General features: G+C 41.0%; 2 protein-coding genes across 2 annotated transcripts; one reads left to right on the top strand and one right to left on the bottom strand.

The window, feature by feature from the left end:
* Positions 1-305: 305 nt before the first annotated feature.
* On the bottom strand, positions 306-20,441 carry LOC308053471 (carbonic anhydrase 13-like). The gene is made up of 7 exons (XM_080364352.1): positions 20,195-20,441; positions 13,892-14,089; positions 10,344-10,462; positions 6,960-7,055; positions 5,776-5,838; positions 4,773-4,928; positions 306-2,506 (listed from the first exon to the last, which is right to left on the bottom strand). The coding sequence occupies exons 1-7, from the start codon at positions 20,223-20,225 to the stop codon at positions 2,393-2,395; spliced, it is 777 nt and encodes a 258-aa protein (XP_080220478.1). The 5' UTR covers positions 20,226-20,441; the 3' UTR covers positions 306-2,392.
* Positions 20,442-21,502: 1,061 nt separating this feature from the next.
* On the top strand, positions 21,503-26,202 carry RBIS (ribosomal biogenesis factor). Its single transcript, XM_080340558.1, has 3 exons — positions 21,503-21,661; positions 24,597-24,713; positions 26,015-26,202. Exons 1-3 carry the CDS (start codon positions 21,542-21,544, stop codon positions 26,081-26,083), a joined length of 306 nt encoding a protein of 101 aa, XP_080196684.1. The 5' UTR covers positions 21,503-21,541; the 3' UTR covers positions 26,084-26,202.
* The last annotated feature ends 63 nt before the right edge of the window (positions 26,203-26,265 follow it).

Below are 26,265 nucleotides of genomic sequence, written 5' to 3' on the forward strand. Positions count from 1 at the left end.
CCCCATTAGGGGAATTACTGTAAATGATGTATTTTTCTAAAACTTATTTGCATAATGCTATAAAAATTCTCAATAGTTTGAAAAAGTGCTATCAGAAACTTCATGTACAATTGATTGCATGTCTTACCACTGCCAAAGACATTTTACTTGGAGCATAAAAAAAGATACCCAGTACCACACTGCCCAAAGACAGACTTCAAATGAGGGTGACATTTTTTTCCAAAAATAGAGCTGCAGGTGCTAGTTATAAAACTGCAGCCTTCTCTATGAAACTTCAATTTCTTCAACAGAAAATACAAGACATATTCATAAAATCCATTTTTTTATTTTAATAAAATCCTTGTAAATATGAAAACACTGGATCAACTCCACTGTTTTCAATATGTAAACAACATGTAAAACATTTATTTGTGCTATGAATCAGTAGCCTTAACACTTTATCTTCTGAGTCAAACAAACTTTATCACCTTCCTGCAATTTGTAAACATTTTGTTCATGTTCTCCAGTTACTTATGTGACAGAGAAACATATCAGATCCAACACTAAGTCTAAAAAAGGGTGTGAAAACATGCAACACACTCCTGTTCCTCTCCATGCACACTTTGCAATCATCCTCATTCAGAAAGAACCAGCCTGAGGTCTTTTCAGCTGCATTCTTCTCCCTCTGCCAGAAAACAAAAAGTGTCTGCAGATTTTTCCCTTTTGGTTAATACTCGTACCTGCTGCTGTTGCCAAATGCCTTTTATTTCTCCCATGGTATATTTGTGTCCTTTCCTTCAGAAGGCATTGTGAGGCCTTGCAGCAATAGTAGCTATATTCTGGGGAGGAGAAAACAAAGTCCACCTACCTTAAACTAAGCTAAAATATCTATGTCTCTATGTCTAATTTATTCAGTTATAAAAAAGGTATATAAAGTCAATTCTGAGTGTGATTTCTCTCATATTTGTCTATCTAAGATCAAAAGACCTGTTGAGGTAAAAGGCACAGTCTACAAAACTTATTAAAGAAAAAAAAACCAAACAAGCAAATTCATGGAGAGCAGCCATGGAAGACGAGTTGGTCAGAAGTACTACAGACTGGTGGTAGTTGCTTCCCATGAAACCTCTAGCTGCCTCTTTCTGGTATCAATGATTTCCACTATGTAGTTCTCACAGTTTAAATCTAATCCTATACTAAGCTATATCCTATGGAATGTTCATTAAAAATAATAAAAATAAATTTGGGGCAAAACAAACAATGATATTCAAATAACAAAAGCTCCTGAGAGAGACACAGGCTCCAGTCAATTCTTAAAGACACACATTTCAACACATGGCTATTGAGGGCTGATCTTTTATTAGATATTAGCCTGACTGATTTCTTTGGCTTGCTCTAACTACTGTCTTTGGTCTTGGAATATCCGTGCAAACACCCAAGTTCAGCTATGCCAGCAGAACATCAGCCAGCACCTAGAAGACATGACATATCTGAGAAGTGCTGCGCTCCACTGCACAATGTGAGGTATTCAGTATGTGTTTTGCACTGCAGTGTGCAACTTGTCTCGTATGAAACAGCCTGGAGCAACAGCTGCCCCTGCCCCTGATTCTAAGTGGTACAAGTCTGATGCTATGTGGATATAGTGTTACAGTCCCTTCTTGTTCATCAAATGCAGCAGAGTGGATATAGGAACAGCTTCCTCTATGCCCTTCCACCTTGCGGTTTTCAGGTTTCAGGACAATTTCATCACTATTTGTGGTGGAATTCAGGAATACCTAAACCAGCTGGCATGATCCTGCAATATACAAAAGCCTCACTGTTTGCTTTCTAAAAGAAAATCAATCAGTACATCATTACTGCTATGAAGCAGTCAGAATTATAGGATCACACAAATATCTGTTTTACCTAAATGCTGTTAGTCATTACTGCTTTTTATAGGAAGGTAAGCATGGTATTGCAAAAGTCAGCAATTAAATTATATCAGCCTTGAAATATCTTCTTTTTCTCAAGAATTACAGTGTGAAGTCTTATATAGAAGATAAATGTTATGTTAGAGACCAGAGCAATAATCCCAGAACAACCTTTACTGCCATTAGTATCAGGAATCCTGTTCAGAAATTTGGTGGCAAATTCTGGCCCTTACAATTAGCAGTGCGCTCCGTGCGTGCAACGCCAACGCCTCAGTGCTCCCAAACTAATGCACTCAAACACAGTCAGACCTGTTAATATCGATGAACCTGCAACAACTCAGGATGCTTTTGTCTGTGAGAAATGACTGCATGGTAACCAGTAACAAAACAACACTTATTTGTTAAAACAGCTTACCAAAAAAAAAATTAAAAATCACAAAGTATATTAACTATTAAAATGAATTCAGCCTTTGGTTTCAAAGGGAGACTATGCTGACTTTACTCCTTTAATTCCTTCTGACTTGTCGTCCCTTCAAAGGCTGAGGAGGCCGGTAGTTTCTCAGCAAGCAGCAGGCGACCTCATCCTCAGCGGTGCTCAGGAGGCTGCGGAATTTGGCCAGCTGCAATCAAGAGAGACACAAGGTTCAACAGAAAAACCTCACTGATGAAAAAGCATGTGGTAAATATTAAGGCTACTTGCCTACCTTTTTTCCACTGGGAAGAATGGAACTGTGTTTTTCTATGGCATATGGGGAATGGCAGTTTCACCATTCCTGTCCTTGCAAATGAAGAACAATGACTAACAAGAAAATCTTCCAAAATACGTGTCAGAATGAAATTGTGCATAGGTATTATTTGTTTCTTACATTCACACTTTGTCTTCCATAACCTGATCTAACCCAGGATTTTTTATATTTTTAAATTTGATTTTATAGCTTAGAGTTTCTGGAATGTTTTGTGCCTAAAATTAGATTTCTTACGTGCACTTGTGTACATCTTCTTGTGCAAAGAGTATACTCAAAATTAACCTGGAATAGTTGGTGTGGTGATATAGAAAGCTTCTGTAATTAGCACTTATATATTAAACACGTACTCCAAATTTTTCTCTTGTGAAGACACAGAAGAAACAGTTATTCATACCTCAGCATAAGCTTCTGTGCTTAAGTTGATCTCAGCAGAAATCAAGATCAGAGCTTCGTGTGTCAACCTCAGGAAATCTGAGTCTGATTCCTGACCTGAAGTTTAGTATTTTCTCTAATTTCTATTATGTCCCATATTGACTACTTCTATATACCATTTTACCTCCCTCCTAGGTTATCAAAGGACAGCACAAAAATCATTCAATTATAATAGAGCATTTAATTTTATGGCACACTGCATCTTAATTGCATTAAGAGCAAAAAAGTCAATACTGTCTTGCTTCACTCCATTCTAAAGTTAACATTTGTGATTCAGGCTCCCTGTGATTTTCTAATAATGTTAAATTTATTTTTAATTTCTTTCAATCTAAAAAAGTGCACCAAAAAGTAGGTAATAAATGGTAAAGACCTGAAATAAAACTTGAGGAATAAAATTAAATGGCAAAATGGTATCAGTCATGGTGATGACTGATCAATTGGAATGGTGGACATTATGGAGAACAAATACTTTTAGCTATATGCAAGCTTATATTTATAAGAATATAGCATATTTATGCTTTTAAATATAAGATACAGCTACAGTCCGTGAAAAATTACTAGCAAAGTGTATTTGACATTGTTTCCAACACCATGTCCTCTAAACCTGTTACACATAGGTATTTCCACATACTATTTTACATTTTAGAATATATCATTTATAGATTAGCCCAAATAAGAACATTTTAACCTGAAAAATGGCTTGTCTTTAGGCCTGAAGTTGATATCTTAACACAAAGTTTCAATCCTAGATCTCTACACATTGCAGCGAGTCTTACAAAGCCAGACTGAGGCAAGTGGGGAAGAGACACAGATGAGACAAATGCACACACTGAGCAAACGTATTACTTCAGATCAGTTACAAACAGAATTTGAGGTCTCCTGACTAAAAAGCATCCCATTCAGTGAAGAGTCTTAACATTTTGCACAACATCACTCTTTCTGCCGAGTGCGTGGCATGGTAATATTAACCAAGAATGAGACAAATTCTGTGGTACAAAAATCTCAAGGATTACAGTGTGCCCAGAATATTTGTAACATATTGCAGGTTATGTACTTATCAACATCCAGTATTAGAAGCTATAATCTGACATAACTTCAGTGTCTTCAGTGGGAAAAACTCTTCATACCTGAGATGATCAGCCCACTGGGTGTCACTGTTGCAACATTAATATATGGCACAAAGCTTAACAAGAAATGTACACAGACCTCTCATATGTGGTATCACACTTTTCCTATGATAGCCTAACATAAAACCCAACTTATTACAGTTGTGTTTGCTTTTCATTATTTTCATAAATTCACCAAGTTTTACATATTTGGAATGCAAGAAGAAATTTACTGTTGATCTGCCAAATAAAAATGCCAGAGAAGAGCTTTGAACAAGATCTGCAAATAATCAAATTGAATGGAATCCCAGGATTTCTAAGTCTCAGCAGAACCATATTTTTTCCATAAGTTCCTTGTGGGTTATTTTTGATTGTTAATTTTTGAAGTATGCAGATTCTTTAAAAAAAATGGATAATAAATACCCGTTACACACAGAAGGGCAACGAGAAGTCAGGATAAATACGATGGACATATTTTGTCCTTTGACAATTTGATAAGGTATGTAATGCCAAAGTCTGCAAAAAATCTGGTTTTGGGTGGCATTTATAATTTCAAGTCTTATAAAAGCAACATTTCTATAGCAGTGAAAAGTCAAAATCACCTGCTCAGAACAAACATTTATGGGTTCTCTCAGGACAATCCAGATGACACTCTCAAGAAGAGGTGGAACAGTCAGAGAGCCAAAGTAAGTCCAGTAGTCCAGGGACTTGGGAAGCAGGCAGCTGGGATCAAAGTTTGTGAAGAGTGCTCGTTTACCCTGGAAAAAATAAAAGGGAAAAACAGGGCAATATTGTTTAAAAGCAAGAGGCCATGATAAATCATGCCAAAGGAGGTAGAGCTTGTTCCACCGTTGGGTAGGCTGGCAGTGTCCTGGGTGATGGCAGCAGCAAGCCAGTGTCCTCCTGGTGAGGTGTCACCTCTGCGACAGCTTTGCTGCTGCTGTCCTTGGCCAGCAGGATGCCAGCAAAGGCACCATGTTAACACAGGCTCCTGCAGGTACAAATGACCACAAGATGGGAATTGGAGGGAGAGATGAGAAGATGTTGGACTTTCAACGTGGTCTCTGTGGGACTGGCAGAGTGACCCCACAGGTTCCTGCCACCTGCTCCCCCTCCACATTTACTCCTCCCAGGCCCACTTCTCCCTGTTCTGGCTACCAGGCCAGAGGTGCCTGTATGAAACATGATTTTGTGAGTCTGGTTGATTTCTCTCACAAAAACAATAGGTTATTTCTCACCCTGTATCTGTACTCAACAAAACAAGGGAGAAAACATTTTCCTCACCTCACCTTTTTCACAGCTTTCCATAGTGTATGTTCTTCCCCTGTTACTATTCTCATAGCAACAGATTTGTCAGAGATTAGGTTCTGTGAGGAATTAGCCTTTTCCTCTGATCTCTGATTGTATAAAAATTATTATTTGTCTGCTTAGTTTTCAACTTAACCTTACAAGAATACTCCTAAACTCTCCTACATCAATTAGATATGGATAGCTATGGAACTAGGGAACATGAAGGTGAAGAGAGTAGCAGCCAGATTACCAAAAAAGACCAATACAACAAAAGCAACCACCAATATTAGTATTCTTATAGAAACATTTGTTCACCTTGATTCTGATGGTGTCCAAGCGGTCAGTGATCTTCTTCAGCTGAGGGTTGCATTCACCAATCTATTAAGACCAGAGAAAAAACAAATACTTGAGCTCCAGAGAAAAATAGCAAAAATAAATAATCAAAAAGCAAATACATAATGAAACTGTTTTATACAGCTTTACTTAACTGACTGATGGATTTTGTGAGTATAAGCCTGTGACTAGCTGGTGCTTAGAAATAGTACCGGTTGTAAATAAGATGCACTCCCTCACTGGCAGTATTTATTCTGCCTGCTCATAATAATTATTTCAGCTACAACAGACCCACAAACTTTACACTGCAGGGGAACAAAAGTAATTCATTTTTCGTGTTTTATACGCAGGATATTAAAAGTTGCAGGCTTACATCTGAAATTTGAATTGCTCAAAACAGCGAAAACTTCATTCTGATGTATCCCAAGGAGAATTTGTGTGCTAAGAAATCCAGCGAAACTTTCCTTGAATCATTATGACGTAAACTGGAAAGACAGAATTACTGAAGTCCTTTGAAACGTCTCCCTGACTGCACCAGCACTGGCTGTGCTCTGGAAGATGTGGCAGCCAGGCTGAAACCACAGGTTTGACCAAAGCTCTATCCTTTGTCATGGGTTGTGTGAATTCTCCATTTGCTTTTTCAGGCAGAAGTCAATGAAGCCATTGCAAAAGTTTAATTTCATCTTAAAATGGATACAGAAGGCAAAGAGGTACATAACAACTATAAGGAAATTCTCCAGTTTCTGGTTTTGGGATGTTTTTTATTACTATTTTTTCAGAAGAAACTACCAGCTCAGAAACAAACTGTTAAAGAAACATTCAAATCAAATCAGATTGCCTTCCTAAAGAAACCTGTTAGTCATGTACAAGGTATTGGGATCCATATATGAGCAGCTGAATTAAGTTCCACATCTTAAGTTGCAAGGGAGGGCAGTCTAGCCAAATTGAAGAGTCTCATTGACTTGAAAATGTATTAATCTTATATTTTTAATCTTCAAGGAAGCACAGCTTTCTATATTGGCAAGTAAATAGTATGAAGGAAACAGTATAACTTAATGCCCATTTGTACAAGTATGTCTTTAGTGATAATTACACCAACCATCACCATTATCCCTCTGGGCTCATAACGTAGATTTATGAGGTGGGTTGAGGCATTCTATTCTTACCTTCAGAAATACAGCCATGACTGCTAATCCATCTGACTGACGAGCTGCCTCGACAAAACTGGAATACTTCTCTGCATTCCAATGGACCACATGAAGCTGAAAAGCAAGAGACACAGACAGCATCAACTCCCGCTGAATTCAAATAGTCACAAATTAATACTACAACTTTAACCGGTTTGCATACTCTACTTCACTCTTTTGTATTAGGAGCCATCCAGTTTTCTAAATGCAAATACTTAATGAAATCGATAAATATGTAGTTCACACAAATGGTGAAAGCATTTCCAGTGGCTGGAATTATTCAAAATTTAGCAGGAATCAGCACACCACAGTGCCTGGGAAACTGCTGTTAGGTCCCCAGATTTTGAACAGAGAAGCTAAGACAAGATATCCCAAGGTTATATAACTAAAGCTTTTAAATCCATTTTTAGTACAGCTGATTTAAAAAACTGACTGTAAATCACAAGGATGTCATTAGCATTTTGCTCCTCTTTTTCCTTAATCAAGCTTTCAGTAACGTTAATCAGCCACATAAATAGCTAGAAAACAGGCAGAGGAACACACATTAAACTTACACTGACCCCTTTTCCCTTGTTTAGTTTAAGCTGAGCATCAAGATTTCATTTTTTATACTTTCCAAATGTCTCTTTCTGTGATTACCAGTAGTTAGGCACTCACAAACAGCTTGGTTATCTCAGGCTTGAGCATTTGCATTTCCAACATGCTTTATTCTGGAACTGTCCTGTGGTAATTGCTTAAGCAGCTTAAAAACACCACTTAGCCAGGTGGGGAAAGAAAAACGCCATCATGTCTACCCCCATCCCACCTCAGCTCCTCCTGCTAAGCCAGGTTTTTTAAGTCCTGGCCTTGTTCTGCAGCAGGAGCTCCTGGATCCTGGGAAGCACCAGGACATCCCAGCCTTGAGCATTGCTCCAACTGCCGAGCTGCAGAGAGCACAAACACACAGCGCTTAAGATTAAGTACTTCACAAACATTAATTGCTCCCGTAAGTTCTCAGTGATTAGTTAATCTTACTACACATAGTTTCAAAAAGAAATATAAAGAGAAGGTCAGAAACAGGCCATGGTACTGGCTTTTCTAAAATTGGTGACCATCTTGTCAGACTTTGAACTTTAGGACTGCTGAAAAGCAGCTCCACTGAATGACTTAAAATTAGACGAATCCATGGGGGAAAATAAAAAAGGCTCACTTTTGGAATGCAGCACTTTAAGACCTCTAAAGTAAGAGCAATTTGTGAAAGCTGGAACTTGCTTTAAATTATTTCTATGGGAAGCAACACAGCTACATGGCTGAAATAGAGATCTAGGAGTGTGAAGATTTTTGCTCTAAATCTCAATCCCTACCTAACCTCTATGAGTTTTAGTTTTGCATATCTGTAAAACAGAGCTGTTACTTGCTGTTATTGGGTATAATTAATGTTCGTTAAGCACTTGGACTCAGAAGTGCTGAAACATTGCTTCCAGCAAGTAAGGAATCCCCCTGAAATCAATAATAATAATACATGTATGCTCACAACAAAAAACATGCTGGCTCACAGCTTCACAGATCCTTGAAGGAAAGTTGCTAAAAATATCTTAAATTAAACTAGGAGGAGAACACAGTTCACTAAACCGTTCTCGAATGCATCAGTATACTGGAGCTCATAGCGCCTGCACCACTCACTAATACAAGTTTACAAAAGCTACATTGAACAGCTTTTAAACTAGTACATTTTTACATACACAAAAAGGAAACAGATACTCTCAGTCAGAATTTACTTTTATTGTGCATTTAAAAAAACCAAGAAAACAACAAAGAACAAAAGGCAAAATTCCCACAGCCCACACCCCCGCCCTGATAGCTTTGCCATCCTCCCCCAAACCAAACCGCCACCCCCAAAACCAAAACCCCCAAACACAGCTGTGGAACACTTTTGGGTACAGCCCCATTCTCAATGGCTTGTGACTTCTCTTTAAGGAATATATCCGGTCTTACCACCGCTCTGTCACTGCAGCTTGTGAAGAGACCTTGATCAGACCATACGTTGTCATAAATAATGGAGCCATGGATCCCTTCTGCTTCCCGGTGGGATTAGGGAGCCGAACCTTGCAGTCTTCTTTACCTATACACTAATTCCTTCTTCGACTTGGTTGATGCTTTTTCTTGAAATCTTACACATCTTCCTTATAAAGGTGAGCACTGAAACCATCTTCATGTCTCCTTCTGAGATATTTTCTTTTTTGTGAACAGTGCTCAGAAGACTTGATCTTAATACTGGGTTTCTTATCCCCAAGCCAAAGTGCCATCTAGAGAGCTTCTTCTGGAAGGTTACCCAACCAACGGGTAACGGAAAGGTTTTTAGACTGGCTAGAAATTCTGAGGTATTTTCTCCTTCCATTTGGTTTCTTAGATGGGAAAGATATATATATTTTCTCAGCTAGAAATTTGGTTTTGGTACTTAACGGTTTTAAAGCACCTCTATTAATTCTTTATATTCCATCTCACCTGGTTCCTGTGGAAAACATAAGCCTTTAAACACTGCAAATGTCACTTTTCCCCATTAATTTTAGAAAACTGATTTTTTTTCTGACCATTATCTCTTATAGCATTTTCAGTAAAATCTGATCACACTACTGTGCATACATTTCATTTTTTTTTCTTCTTTAGTATTATGTCTTTTGTTTGTCCATTACCATTTAGTTTTATACTTTTTACTTCTTTTTAACCCCAGAAAATTCTTCACTGTCTGAATTATTTGTTGCTAAAGACCTCAGTTTCATCAAAACACTCCACGTTACTTCTGTTTGCAAAGAGGAATCAGACACTGAATTTATGCTCCAGACTACTCAAATGCCGCGGAGGAGGCAGAGCAGGAGCGGACTCTCCCTGCCCGAGCAGAGGCTGCTCCTGTCCCCGGGGCACGCTGCCTCCACCGAAACGCTGCACCTCCAGCAGGCACCCCACCAGTGTTCAGGTGCGGTTCATAACCATCACATTGCTAAGTGCACCGCAAGATGCAACTCTCCTAAGTCTTGCATAAATTTTACACTGCACAGGCCCCAAATCAAGTAATTCTGTGGTTTGTAACTGAAGCTGACTGTGAAAATATTCTCCAAGGAAGAGACAGCGAAAGACAAAGTTTAAGGTAACTCTTGAATATTAAATCTTGCTCTTATCATGCTCTTGTCTTCTGTACTCTTTTTTTTTAATCCTCTCCAAAGCTTTCAAATACATTCTTTTTTTGAGAAAGGACCAAACATGTGACACTTCAGGAAGACCTCCTGCCTTTCGACAAAATGGGGGGAGAACAAAGAGTGGGAAGAGGAGGGTCAACATGATTCTCACAACAGAAAAGGAGTCACAAGGCCAGAGGCAAAGCCTTACCTCCGCCGCGTACTTCATCCCATCCACCGTGTGCTCCGAGCCGGCCTCGTCGTTGGACCCCCAGTGGAAGTGGATCTGGCGCAGCCTGTAGGTCCCGCTAAGCGGCCCCCCGGTCAGCACTGAAACCCAAGCAGAGGACAAGGCTTCACCGCAGGAACGGGAGCCCTAACCCACATCTTCTAACCCCACACCAGACTTCAGCCTTCGGGCGGTCCCCTCCTTCTCAAACGTGGACTCGGACGGCTTCCCATTTCTTCGAAGTACTGCAGAAACCCCCACTTGTCCAGAATCTGACTTTCAAAATTGCATTTATGTGTAGATTAGTGGATTATAGCCCACTAAAGAGTTTGTTATTATCAGCAGGTTTGTCTTGCTATGGGCTGGATATTTCTCAGAAGATAGGAAAACATTTCTATCTTGCAAGTGGTTTCCTCTCTTGAATTATATAAAAGATTCACTAAGAAACTTAGCTTAGAATACAGGTTTTATGAATAAAGGGTAGGATCAGTAAAACATAATGTGAACAGAATTTCTTCTCTTTGAAACTTGGAGGAAAGTTCGTGGAGCTTAAAAAAATTTCAAGGCTCTTTCCTTCATTTGCAACTAGATCCAGTTACATAAGGTCTGAGAAAAGGAGTATATACTAACATAAATAAAATGAAGCCAATACTACATATACATTGTACAATTACGATATTACTTACACTTAATTAGCCATTTATTTTGACTTAACACACATATGGGTGGGCTTTTTATTGTTTTGCTTCTGCAAGTGCTCATATTTTGCTAATCACAGATGGATCCAAAACATCTCTGCACAGAAGCCTGAATGCAGTAAGATTCCTTATTCACCACAAAACAAATAACCCCACTCTCCTGGCTCCATATCTCCTCTGAGGGTTTGGGAATTAGACTGGGCTGGTTTACTGGTTCATTATAGAGATTTTAAGGGGAAAGTATGGGAGCTTTAACCAGATGGCTTTTGAATTAAGACCATTTGGGAGGACAATGGTAATTTTTATCTCTTCTAGATTTAGTGCAAAACCTGAATTTTAGGAACAAAGTACTACCAAATAAAGATAAAAGAAGAATTTCTTAAGTTGCCTGTCTGCTAACAGAAGCAGCCAGGCTAATGGAAAGGAACTGGAAGTGTTTATCTGTGGGGAAGAATATCTGACGTCCTTAAAACTTCCAGCTCTAAAACATGCTCTTACAGAGCCTATAAACCTAGTCAACAAAGGGGATGGGGAAATGGCCCTCCTCAAACAAATTCCTTCTTTCAAGATGTGAAAACGTGGAGACAAATGATCCTAGAAATGTGTAATGACTGATGTTCTAACTGGCTGCGGGAAGACAATTATGTAGAAATGCATCAGCATTCAACGAAATACCTCTGCTGAAAAATGTGGAAAATAGCCTGATGATGTATTTGTATCACATCGTACGGTGATGGTACCCTTCCATTCCAACAGTAATTAGGGAAGAAGTTAGTCAGAAGCTATTTAAGGCAAATATCAGTATCTCAAAGGTTGAAGAGAGCTGGAAGAAGAGGCCTCTGAAACATCAACAGACCAATTTCAGAGAATGGAGATAATGTGGTAACAAAGAGGATAAACAGAATTACACAAACAGTTACAGACTTGACAGTCAAGTTTCAGTTCTGGTCAAAGTGAAGAAATAGTTCATATGAAAGTCAGTTAATAAAGTATTAAAAGATGCTAATGTATTTAGTACCAATTTTTTTTTTTTTTTCATAAAATCATCGTATGCCGAGAGTGCTTACTTCACAAGGGTGCCCCAGAGGCCAAATTTTGGCCCTAGGAAATTCAGTATTTTTTGATCAATGACCTGAAAGAAAACAAAAGCATTACTAATAAAGTTTGTCAGTGACAAATATTAGGGAAAATAGTGAATAACTCAGTTTACAGATACGGGACTTGAATTCTTTGATAAGTAAAGCATAATAATGGTGAAAATGTGAAGCCATATATGTGAACTGAAGAATCTAGTCCACACAAATAATATACGGAGTCTCCTGAAGGAGACTGGGGATTACATTTGTTAATTATCTAATCAACACCTGCCAGTGCTTTGCCACAACACGAACTATATCCTTGGAGATAAAGCCTGAGGAAAAAAGTAAGAAGAGGATTGCATTACCACTGCTTTGGTACCGGTGTAAGCCTGCAGAAATAAGTACTGTGTTCAGGCTCTGTCACTTCATGGATAGAGTTAGAAAGTGGAAGAGGTTCTTGATGTATTCATATTCATGTTTATTGCTTTTTTAAGAAAAGGAGTTTGAAGGCTGACTTGTTTTAATTCACACCAGAAATAACATGCGATTTTGATTCCTTTTAATTGTGAGTGTAATTAACAACTAGAACCACTTACCAAGGGCTGTGGTAGGTTCGTCATTGCTGGAAATTTTGAAATCAAAATTGTATGTTTTTCTAAGAGATGTGCTTTGGTCCACCCACACCTACTTGGCTTGAAGCAGAGATTAATTCTGGGTAGTCTCGTGGCATCTGACACACACCATGTCAGACCAGGTCACTGATGGTCAGCGGATGATTTTCAAGCAACATCTGATGTTGCTTGTATCAACAGGAAATGTAAGAATTGAACTAAGACTGTCCAGAGAAAGCAAAGTATGAGGTTATCTTCATCTAGGTCTTTCCCTGTTGCCACTATAAGCCAATAGTTCCTCAGGACTAATGGACAGTGATCACAAATTAGCCTTCCTCTGGCTTTGGCCCTTGTGAATGCACCATGTGGGCTTGGATCCTCAGCTAAGCCTCACGCAGCCACAAGAGGATTTTATTGCTCATAGAAACTGCACTCCTACAGTTTCACAGCAAGGTGTGCTAACTTGCCTACCATCCAAGAGAAAGCTTTAAAGATGAAGGCACTAACATTACAAAGACTGTGTTAAACCAGAGAACTTCTAAATAACAATTATTGGTTGCAAAAAAAAGGAAGCTACATACTCCTAGAAAAGACAGGGATAATAATAACTTTCAGAGAAGAAAAGAGATCACTTGGGATATATTTCATTTGTTCTGTATTGGCTCTTTCCTGACACAACATGTCCAGGTATGGATTGTAAAAAAAAAAAAAGGAAAAATATAGAACCAAACCTGCAGCTAAAGTCAGATAAGAGACTTGAGTGTTTCAGTTGGAATGAACCTGTAATGAGACACAAAGGATTCATCTGCAGTGAGAGAGAGCAGCACTTGAAAAATCATACATAATACTGTTCAAACAGGGGGGCTGGAGCTTTCTAGGTGGTTGGGGTGGAACAAACCATCCTTGTGTGAAGGGAATCCTGGTACTTTCTGAGAAATGCAACCTCAAACTCATGTCCAAATATGTTCCCACATTGTATCATACTGAAAGACAGGAAAAAAAAAAAGGAATCTCTCATGTGGAGAAGCAAAGCCTTACTGTTTATGAGGAGTTCGTACCCAACAGCAAGAGCTGCCCAGGCCATCTATACTCTGTTGTGGAAACAGTAGAAGAAGACACAGCATGACAGGAAAGGAACATACCTGATTTGTTGACAGTGTCATCAAACTCAACACTGGTGGAGTGCCCGTTGTTCAGGATGATTTTAGCAGAAGCCGGATCATAATTGGGATTTAGAGGGCGGAGAGAAGGATCATACTTGGTTTCCTCAGTTTTGATGTCGATGGGTGACTGACGGTCTCCATTAGCAATAGGAAAAACTTCCTTCCAGTGGGCAGGCCCTGCAACACATTGGAGGAGAAGTCTAAATTAATGGCAGTGCCCTGCTTCATATGAAAGACAATGCTGCTTGAATTTCTCTCGGTTGCGTCTTCTAAATTCAAAAAGGGTGCATCAAAAAAAGCAGATGAAAATACTCAGCCACTTTCGCTGCACTTCATTGCAACAGCAGCTCTCAGGACACCTTTATTTGCCTTGCACCGTGTATCTAATGGTATTTGGCCTTTGAGCAAGGCCACATGCAGTAGGTGGATATTTAATTATTCACAGTTAATACTCAACTACGCACAAGACATATCCAACAAAATGCTCATTCAAATCAAGCATCCTGTATCCAACCGGCACGGTGCCCCAATAAATTCCGGACATGCTATTTTGGCTAATATCAAGTCTCATGTCTTTAAGGATTACCTCCTCTCTAGCCAAAATCCCTGCTTTAAGAGGTTTTTTTTTTTTTTAATATATATACCTTAGTCATTGGCTGCAAAAGACCTGAGAACACATCTTCTGAATGAAATGGGGAAATGTCAAAAAAGGCGAAAAGGTTGAGTGGTGGGCAGACTCTCCTGGGGCCTGATGGCAGCGTCTGTAACCTGAGCATCACTGCACAACCCATCACCTCCTCTCAGCCCATCAGCCCTGCAAACCAGCTGTCACAACACACCCACACACTAATATAGTCCAGGCAAAATCAGCAAAGAACAGAAACACTCAGGACAGTTGTGCCTGCACAAAGTCTGGGTTTCTACTACCTCCAGATCTTCCAGACACAGACTTGCACCACCATTCACCAGGGTTTGCTAGAAATTAAACTAAATTAAACTAAAGAAGCTGTTAAACAATATTAGTGATCCCGGGTTAAACTTGTTCTCTCCATGCAAGCTAAGCCAAAAGTCAGTTGGAAAGCATTATCTCTGTAAATCAACAATACAGATATGAGAAAAATGGCAAATGTCATTCTAAAACAGTAAGAGCTTAATTGATGAGATGTGTGAGGTGTCCTTATCTACCAAACATCAGAGAGTCCTCAGCAAGAATATATGTGCCACCATTGAATCACAGTTGGATGATAAACAACACAAAAAGAGGCCATAGAAGAAAAAAAAAGTTGCCTGGGGGATATATTCTATAAGGTAAAGACAGCAAACAAGATTAAGGATGGAAAAGAGGGTAAGGGAAAAGGGAAAAGTTTGCAGAGCATATGATCTTTCAGTATTATAAAGAGCATAGCACTTGTTTTTCCTCCAGGCTTACCACGGGTAAGAAGCATAATAAATCACCTATGAGAGACTGGATATAAGAAAAACTTAAATATGAGCATCAGAAGCTGATTTTGTAACATCTGCGTCACCGGAAATCTTATAACTCCCTATACTGAAAGTAACTGATCTCAGTCTAAAAATCAGCCCATTGTTTTGGGTCTTTCTGGATGGCTTAGCACTTAAGTAAACATGACGACAAAAAAAGGGATTAAAATGTATTATGCTGTGATTAATAGCCTAACATCAAAAGTTATTAGATAGTTTTCTCTCCTTGACTTCAAAAGGAGTGAACATAGCTCAGAAACTCACAGGTGGTAAAATAGCCCAAGCACCCGGGCAGTAAATCAGGGAAGGAAGCGTCCCAGGGTGCCGTCGGGCAGCACCAAAAAATGGAAGAGCGAAGGAGTAGCTTGTACAGACCAGCCTAAGCCTCAAACCTCAGGCAGAACAAAGGCAAAGGCCTTCAGTCTCGAGTTTGTTAAAACGTCACTTTGTTAATAACTTTGTTAACTAAACTCATTAAGCAAACTGCTTCTAAGAGAGAAGATAAAAATCCTACTGGTTTGAAAAACAAAGTTGTTTAAACTTATTTCTTCTCATTTCACAAACAGTCATCAAAGCTATTAGATATTTTAATTACATATAGTTTAGCATATGATAAAATTTTAATTGTGTTTAGGTCCTAGCACCTTGTAGAGATGAAATGCACAATTTTATTAACTGAAGAACTACTCCATCATTTATACCTAACTAACTGCTGTTATTTAGGATGCTTAGAAAAAGGTTATTGCTACATAATTTTAATGCTCAGGATATTCCTAAACTGAGAAAAGGCAAAATATATTTATGTGCTTAACTCCTTTGTCCTATTGCTCTGTGTCAACAATTATCGTACAGCAAATAATATGAATGATTTGCATTCATAAATATGAATGTGTCAAAAAGAGGAACCAAGGCTGTGATTCTGGCATTAGCTAATTATTCAACAATAAACTTCAGTTCTAAAAAGACATTGTACTTGCTTTTGTGCTTGTCCTTAGCTTAGATGACCAAAATAATCTTTTGCTTTGGTGATTAAACATATGTCAGTAACATAAGACTGCCAGAAATCTGACTTTTCAAAATATACAAGAAAAGATTAATCAACTTCAGCTTATTTTGCACCGCTTAGTTATATCAAGTGGTATTCCTTAATAGATTATCCACCAGCAATCTAATAGAATCATCATACTCTTACAATTCTACGAAAACTGTGGCTCAATTCATTACCAGGGTTGCCATTCCAAAGCAAGCTTTGTGTATTACTGTTGGAAAATAAGTCATTACAGTTGAAAGAGATGCTCAAATACATGTCATACAACCAGATTCAAGGCAATGGGATCTCCAGGGTGAAAATTTATCCTGAATTTGGACCTGAATTATATGCCTCCATCTCAACATAATGTGCAGTTTAATTTCCTAGATATGTACTGTAAGACATACCCAAGAAAGTGTAACTCACTGATTCACCTCCCTTCATTTTTTAATTTGCGGGAGGAACATGATTAAATATACCGGTTTTTGAACTTATGAAACCCCCTCCTGTTGATGGGAAAATGTTATTTTGCTAGAGAAGATTACCTAGAAGCTCTTAACAAAAAACAAACAAACAAACAAACAAGGAAAAAAAAAAAAAGAAAAGGAAAAAAGCTATTGCAACCAAGATTTAGGACAAAAAAAATAAATCATCTGCTCTGAAGATTGCATGCCTTTATTTTGGACAAAGAGTTGCCAAATGCAATGCACAGCCCTGTCACTTTTAGATTAGACTATCGCTACTCATGGTACCCACCAGCATTGCACAAATAATTCAGTTCACAAACTCGATCTCATAAGGAAGGCAGGTAGGAGTTTGTCAGGAAATGCAACTCGCTATAACACCTAAAGGCAGTACTTTTGTACCCAGCTGGAGTTAAAGGTGATGTGTTTCCTAAAAAGGCAAAATTAACTTGAAACAAGCCCAGCAGAGACATCGCACCATCTGGTTGAGTTGCAGTGAGCCTCTGTGCTTGCATAAATACAGTACAACTAGATGATCTCCAGAGGTTCCTTCCAACCCCAACTACTCCGTGGTTCTACATAGGTGAAAAAGTGGATTTTTTTTTTTTCTGAAAGTTTGCTATTACATGCAGAAAGTTTATTAGTTTAATATGGTCTGACCTCTGCAGGATCACATCCTCCTTTAATTCCTGAAGAGAATCCATTGCCTAGTTTGTCATATACAAAATGCTTAAAGTTAGGTTCGCAAGTAATTTAGTTGCATATTAGGTTACAAAAATATTAGCTCTAATAAAAACAATAGGAAATTCATAATGGGTAAAATTATGTGCTTCTTTTTAAAGCAGATAGCAAAAATATGTAATTATTCTTAGAGAAATAAACAGTATAAGGAAGCCATATCCCTTTTTATTTATAAAATACCTCAGTGTTCGAGTTGTAACTAGACCAAGAGAAGTTTGCAGTAAAACACAATACACGTAAGCACTGCCCATAAATTTTATTTAAAAAATAGTAAACCAAAGGCACTTGATTCTCAATTTGTCTTTTAACTAAGTCAGTTCCCCAGTTAACTAAGGGGACTGTTTCTGTGAAGGGTGAGGACATTTCCCTCTTCACAGGAACCTTGAGCAGCTAAGTAGCAGCACCTTCTAGTAGAAGGTGTCCTTGCCCATGTCAGGGGAGTTGGAACCAGATGATGGGTTAAGGTCCCTTTCAACCCAAACCACTCTATGATTCTATGAAGAAAAGCACACATGATGCCACACCGAAGCCACTTTTCAAGACCTCAGTATTATGCCTCCATATAGAAGCACCATCAAAACTGTGAGGCAATAACAGTGGCAAGAAAATAGAGACCAAGGTTTGTATAAAAATAACATAATGCCTCTTTGCATTTCAGAAATATATGCATCAAAGCAGAGAAGAATATTTAATTCTGTGTGTACCAGATATACCACATATGCAGACATATATATGTAATATTTGACAGTTTACTTTATGCACGTAATGATTTATGTTGTTGTTATTACTGCTAAGAGGTAAATTAATTTTTGTTTAAAAAAACCCCAACAAACAGTGCTTTTATCACTGTGAGTAACAAATGCAGAACTCAGATTGAATGCAGATGTCTTTCCAACTCTTTATGAAATCAACTTTAATATATGACTGCACCAAACTTAATTAATTTTACTTTATTTCTGTCTCCTTAGTTGCAAAAACTAATCTTAGGAATCTCAGGGAAACTATTCAGGACCATGCAGAGCAACATCTTTCAAGAACTCAAGCAATCTCCTGCATCTGCTATTCAGTGAAACAATAAACAAGCAAAACCAATAAAACAAATGCATAAGAAGATAAAAAGCTGAGAAATAAAATTGATGCTAGGGAAGAGCAGTGAGGTGTTGGATATCCACACCTCTCATCATTAGTTGCTTGGGAGAGGAAGGGGACAAGGGGATGAACTGATGAGGAACTACCCACCCCTGCTGCCGGGGGCTTCAAGAGAGGACAGAGAAAGCCAAACTCCACCCCAAATACGTTATCAGCTGGTAAACAGAGTTTCATAGGAGAAATGGGGCCTCAAGCAAGGTCCAGGGCCACCCCGATAGAAATTCTGGTGTCCTCCCCTTCCTAGAAGCTGAGAATAGCAAAGGAGGAGGGATAGGATAAGGGAGGGAAAGTGAGCTTCTTATCTGGACAGTGCAGGTAAAGTCCACAGCACTCTTGGAAAACATATGGAGAAACAAAATTGAAAAACAAGACGCATTTATGTCTTCAGGGGAGGGGTAGAGGAGACTGCACAACTGTAGATAACAAGCCTAATAAGATAACATTGCTGTGATCCACCACCACCCAGTTTTTCTGGAAAAGTATATCCATCTAGAAAAGATTGAACAAAAGGACCAGGCAGGAAAGGTAGTACTTGCACAAACAGTATTCCAAAGTCCAAGTAATAATATAAACAAAACATACTACTATAGACCTTAGTATATGCAAATATATAGCTTTCTCCTTTTACTATCATGGTGATTTATTTATCTGTGTATTATAACAGACAACATAAGTTATTCTATTTACTTTATCAGAGCTGACTCTCCCAATCTACAAAAGCACTTTCAGTTCTACTTGCATGACTTGTGAGCCAGTCTGAACACAGGAGCAGTGTTTGCATGACTTACAATGCAAAACAGAAGAAAGTCTTTAAGCGTGCTGATGAGCACATCTTGGGACTTCAAAGACCAACAAGATTAAGGAAACCATGAAACAAGTGAAATCCAAAAGCATCTCCTCTCAGGTGCATAGTTATGCATTCAAACAACTGAATCTAGTATCTGGTATTTCCCACCATATAACAGAGCGGAGCACAGCCAGAGCCAGAAAGTCACTGCCAGTAGAGCAGCTCTGGTCAGCGTGACCGTCTAATAAATACTTGATATGTACACACAACTCGTTGACTAGACCAGCAAACGATATCCCTACAGGGAATGAGGCACACCAATGTTTCCAAATCCGAGCCAACCTCCCACCCGACTCCGGCAGGCAACGCTGCACGCATGAAACACCTCTCGCAGCAGCCAGCCTTGCACCATTTCGAGACAAAAATCTGCTCGGTCTGACGTTGCAAAGCCTCGACAGCATTCCAGCTCACTCAGCTTGCCCATGGGCTCGGGAGCTGCCGCAGCCACCTGCGGGACCTGCCTTCGGGGCGGCCTCCACTGGCCGCCGCGACAGCGGCCGCCTCGACGGCCCCGCGGGGAGCACGGCGGCCACCCCAGGTCGCCCGCCCGCCGCCCCTCGCCGCCCTACCGTTGTGCTCGTCGTATCCCCAGTGCAGCATGGCTCTGGTCTCTGCCGGGACGGGACGGGACAGGACAGGACGGGAGAGGCGCCCGCGCAGTCACCGCCGCCCGCTTTGAAGGCGACGGGCGGCGACGCCCCGATGCTTGGGCGCCGATAAGGCGCCTGCAGCGCTCTGCGCCCCTGCAGCCCGGCCCCCCGTGCCGGTTCTCGGCCCCAGCGCCGTCGGGGCGGCCCGGGGGCAGCGGCTCAGTGGCAGCTGCCGTGCCACGGCGCAAGGGACCGCTCTAACAAAGTAGGTATTACCGCTCCGTCAGCCACCTTTCCGCAAGTGCCGCGAGTTGTGCGGCGAAGAAAGACAGGGAAATAAGTGTTTGTTTCTGGGGTTACTTCTCTCCGCCACACCCCCGAAAGTAAAGCGGAGTGAGCATCGCCGCCCGGCCTTGCTGCCAGCCCTGCTACGGGCTCTCCTGGGCCCCTCCCGCCGTTCACCTTGACATTGGCCGCAAGAAGATTCACCCCATAGACAGAAGGGTTTCCTACAACCCACTAGGCTTTGTTTGTTTGTTTTTAAACCCTTGTGGTTTAGGCACTGTCCCGCATGTGATTTGGCATCGTGGCGTCTCACTCGGTGGTCAGCGGCAGCACGAGCAGCAAGCTCAGCCTTCCCGTGCCGGCAGCTGCCTGGCGAGAGCGGGACCGGGGTCGCTGGGAGGGGAACACTGGGAGTGGAACGCTGGGAGGGGGTCGCTGAGGCTGAATCGCCGCCCCGGAGCCGGTCAGAGGCGAACGGGCAGCGGATCGCAGCGCCCCCTGCCGACCCCGCGCGGCCCGGCCGCCCAACGGCAGCGCGGTGTGGGGATTGAGCAACGAAGATGATGAAGGGAGTGGAACATCTCCCGAATGAGGAAAGGCTGAGGGAGCTGGGTCTCTTTAGTTTGGAGGAGACTGAGGGGTGACCTTATTAATGTTTATAAATATGTAAAGGGTGAGTGTCACGAGGATGGAGCCAGGCTCTTCTCGGTGACAACCAATGACAGGACAAGGGGCAGTGGGTTCAAACTGGAACACAGGAGGTTCCACTTAAATTTGAGAAGAAACTTCTTCACAGTGAGGGTGACAGAGCACTGGAACAGGCTGCCCAGGAGGGTTGTGGAGTCTCCTACTCTGGAGACATTCAAAACCCGCCTGGACACATTCCTGTGTGACCTCACCTGGGTGTTCCTGCTCCGGCAGGGGGACTGGACTAGATGATCTTTCGAGGTCCCTTCCGATCCCTAACATTCTGTCATTCTGTGATTGGCGGCTTCCCCGGCGCGCGGGTGTGACGTCACCGGCCGTCGCGGTGCCGCCGCCATGGGGAAGAGCCGGGGCCGGGCGGCCAAGGCGGTCAGCGTGTTCCGCATCGCCAAAAGTGGCGCCGTCAAGGCCAAGGCCAAGGGCAAGGCGCGGCCCGTCACCTCCGGGCTGAAGCAGGTGAGTGGCGCGGGGGAAGGAGGAGGCTCGCCCGGGGAGCGCCGGGGTAGCGTCCCCACGGCGGGAGGGCCGCAGTCCAGCCGTGTCGCCCCTGGGCCTCACGCGGGGCGCCCGCAGGGTTCGTTCCGGGCCGGGCCGGTGCGGCCTCTGAGGCCTCCGCGGCGCGGAGGGAGCGCTCGTGTCCGGCTGAATAGAGCAGTTCCACGGGCGAGGATTCTTCTGGGTACAAAAGGCCAGAGCACACGATTTCCACCTGAAAATGCCGTTTATATGTTGATGTCATAATCTTCAAAAAGAGAAACGCAGCAAGTTTATTTTACTAACCTCCTCCAAGCATTTGCCATGTAAGACTTCCAGCTGTCCTCCTTGAGGGGGGTCGTTTAGAAAGAACCTGATGGCACCTCGGGATGTCCTGGGGAACGTGATGCTGAAGATATCAGTTGTTTAATGAGCTTGCGTTTACTATACCACCCTTGCAGTGTCCCTGCTGGTCTGATTCAGAGCACAATTTAAGAAAACCGCTTGATGCAAACCACCAGACACACAGACTGCAAGGTGAAGTCCTGTGCCTTTCCATCATGTTTCCCATCCCACACCCCTTTACTGGGCTTTGTTGTCACAGCTTGCCTTGATGCTAACTTGCTAAGTCAGCAGCACAAGCAATTAAAAATGTATTTTGCATTTGTTCTCTGCTGGGTTGGTGAGTTGAACAAGCATGATTATGAATGAGTGCCAAGACAAACATTTTGGGGAGGGAGAACCAGAAAGGATGGAGCCTTTTCTGATCCAGACACTGTGTGTCTCAACTGTCAAGTAAAACCATGTCAGTGAAAAGCAGTGAACAAATTTAAGAGTGAACACTGCTGTTTTAATTCCTCTTTTCCCCCTTCTAACACCTTAGATGGGCTGTGATGCTCTGCAAACCCTCTGTGAGCCAATTTAACACACTAAAGCAATTACAAACGAGCAAAAATAGAATTCTGCCATTTTCATGTCTGGTGAGCACCACAGCCTGGGGGAGGGAGAGAGTTGGTTGTGTGGCTGGGAATGATGCAGGGGAAGAGGGATGGGGGTGATCTTACCAAGAGTTTTCCTCTTGGTAGCTGGAAGTCTCTTTACGGTGTCTTCTTCCCAAACCCTCCCTCCAGTGTGAGCTGTGCCATCTGCTCAGAGTTCAGCTGGTCCCTCTAGAAGGGCATCTGATAGTAAAACCAGAAATCTGCTGGGTGCATAAAGAGTGTCATCTCTATAAAAGCCCCTTTCCATTTTTTTCCTAGAAGCTAAAGCAACTTGACAAATTGATCTGGTAGACAGACAGGAACATAATAAAGTTTGGAAATAAACAATTTCACACTGCTGGCATCACATCTCCACTTAAGCCTAGAGGGTTCTGTATAATAAAGAGAGAAACAGGTTTAAAAACATATTCATGAAAAGCAAGTAACTTATTAAGAGTAAAATTTTATTCTGTGTATTTGATGCTGGATTCTTTAATTCATTAAGCCTTTGAGGATCTACTTATCATTAAGCAGTATAGGAAGATGCTCAGAAAAAATTGTTAAATTAGGTTTATTCTTTAATAGATAAAGGCCCATTATAACTATTCAAACAACTTTAGATGTAGATACACATGCTAGCTATAGAGCCTCTTTCTATGGTGGAGTCTTGTCAGAAGAGCTGAGGATACTGGGATTTAAAACTAACTGGATCCTTTTAGCACCCTTGTGAAGCTGGAAAATGGTAACAAGCCCTAATGGGAAACCTGGGCTCTTGGTAAATTTTGTTGCACACGGTCCCATTACTCTGATTTGAGCCAGGAGCTGAGTCTATATTTCTTGAGTCACTGTACAGCTTATTATGAATTTAAAGCTAATCTAAGGAGGCTTGTTTTACCAGCCTCTTGCTACTGCTTTTTTACTACTGGTTCTCTTCGTCACTCAGAATAAGTGGAATTATTGTGAATGTATACATGCCCTGAAACTATGGAAGCCTTGAAAGCAAAATGAACATGTGTAAGCATTCACAGTTTGCTTCTCTGTGTAAAATGCCAAGAGATGAATTACAGGGAACAGCAGCTGGTATCCTGAAATCTGGAGGTGCCTGAAGATGTATGAACATGTTTCTGGAGCATCTGCAATGTAATAGGCCGTTATCTGGCTATGATCCTTTTCCAAACTTGGTGCTTCAGAAGCAACAGGTGCTAAGGCTGAGATCACCTGAATTTATATTTGCTGCAGTGGTGAAAGAGCTGATGGCCCCATACATTCACCCTGCACCTCCACCACAGGTTATTGTCCCCAGAGCACAGCTGTGTCCACGCCTTAGCTCCTCCCTTTCAAAGGCAAGCAGCTTTGCTGAAATAACTTATGAAGGCAGACTTGGGCTAGTAAGTAAGGCTGAGGTTTCCAGGGACCAGATACATGTCTTTGTCTGCTGCAGGCACAGAACTTTCTTTAAATACCGTAGTAGCAAAATCTGATAGACCTACAGTACGAACAAGTAGGAATGCAGGGTGTGATGCTGAAAGGCAAATTACTGGAAGGAATTCAAAATAGTAAGGTAATTTACAAATGAAGGAAGGAGTCCTTCCTGGAACTCCACTCCACTAAGATGAGCTGAAGGCAGCACAGCAGGGCCTGTCCGCAGCCTGGCTTTTGTTTTCTGTGTTCTGTTTCTGGATCTCTATGGGCTCCCTTTCCAATAGAACAAGTTTAGCTGCTTTCACAATTTTCAAATTAGTTGAACATTATTAATACATGACTTGATGATAAGTAATAGATAAACTCAACTTTAAAAACATACCTACTAAAAAGCAATTTTGGAATAAATGCATATAACACTGCCTGTATGTTAGGTGTACAAAAATGGTGCAATTTCACATGCCAATGGAATTTCACTTAAAAATACCAATATGTCTTTTTTTTTCTCTTCCCAGATAAACATTAGGAATGCTGAAAAAACTAGCACAATAAATAAAGCATTTGCTGAAGTTCAGAAAGAAATACAGCAGATATCAAAAGGCACTGCAGCAGAACCTCAGAAGAATCAGAAGGTAATTTCCCTTTGTAAAAATCTGATGATATAAATGAAAGGTAAATGCATGTTCAAAGCATTATGTTCTGGCTCTACGACTGCAGGCAAATCATGCAGTTGCTTTAAAGCTGCAAATCCAGCTTTATTAATTTCAGTGGTGTGGTAATATTGAAATTTGCTTAGCATATTCAAGTGCTACATAACTTCTAAAACATATTTCCAAATTATGTTCTAGCTGGTTTTTAATTGATTTTTTGAAAGTTAATTCCAGCTCTAGCCCCTTGATTTGAGACTTATGCCTCAACACAAATAGACACAGCAAGTAAGGATGAACTTTGCTGTTCTTCTGCCTGAAGCACCTGATAGTGCTTTGAACCAAACAGCTCTGCATGCCAATTTCTAAGCCTTCATATTCCCTTATCAGAAGTACCAACACCTGAAACAATTTCTGTATTAGAGTTCTTGCCTGTAGCACTTAGGGTTCAAGACAGTGTTTCACTCATCTTCCTTTGTACTAAACAGGGCTACATGCAGTCTTGGGCAAGAAGTAATTAAAATAATTTAATTGCAGACAACCTCTGTATAAACTCTTTATGCTGACTCTGTGATGTAGTGGGCATGGTTTGGGGTAGAGGGAAAACAGTGGGCCAGGACAAAGTACAGATGAAGCGATCCTGGCTATTGGGGAAAACAGAGGGAGTTGGGAAAAGTGGACATGAGTCAATTTTTTTTTATAATACTGTGCCTGGGGTGATCAAGTTTCTGTATGCCTGGGAGCAACAGAATGAGTATCAAATACCTTAAGGAGAGGCTGAGGGAAAAAAAATGAAACATAGGTGACAATTCCACAGGCACAGGATGAGGCCGAGGAGGAGTTTCGAGGCAGCTGATGCCACTGGCCCTATTATCCCTGCTGGTTTGCTGTTGCATGCAGACAGGAACTGGGACTGTATCCCTGCTCACGTGCTGGTAGGGCTGTACAGGATGTAATGCTGAATTTGATCACTGCAAAATTATGTTGTTGAGAGCATTTCCTGGACTAAAAGCTGAGCCTACTTCCATTTGGCCACATATGCTATGTTACCAGCATGATGTCTTGTCTTCTGCAGCATAAAGTATTCCCTGCTTATCTTTCAAGTTTAGTGACTGCTGTAGTCCTCCAAATTATTGAATTATGACTGCAAAATTATCCTAAATCAAATATATAAAGACAAACTAATCTTCTAGACAACAGGTTTTGCCTTATTTTTTTTTTTTTTTTCCCCAAGCAGAGTATAAAGATATCGCTGTCTGCTTTAAACTGTAATTCATATTTTTCAGGTTTCCACACATCTGGAAGAGGAACCAGCAAATGTGGATGCTGCCACAAGCCTGTTATCTCAGTTGTAATGCATAATGGACAATGAAGGGATTGGAAGAAGTGAAGATCAAAAACACTGATGGCTTTGTTTGTACAATTTTATTAAAAAAATCTTGTTAATTTACAAGTATTGGCACGCTTTAATACAAACTACAAACAGACCTTTCCTATCATCTAGGAAAGTGGAATGTCAGAAGTCAGTGTGAGAAAC

This window comes from Nesoenas mayeri (assembly GCF_963082525.1).
Source record: "Nesoenas mayeri genome assembly, chromosome: 2".
Taxonomy (NCBI): domain Eukaryota; kingdom Metazoa; phylum Chordata; class Aves; order Columbiformes; family Columbidae; genus Nesoenas; species Nesoenas mayeri.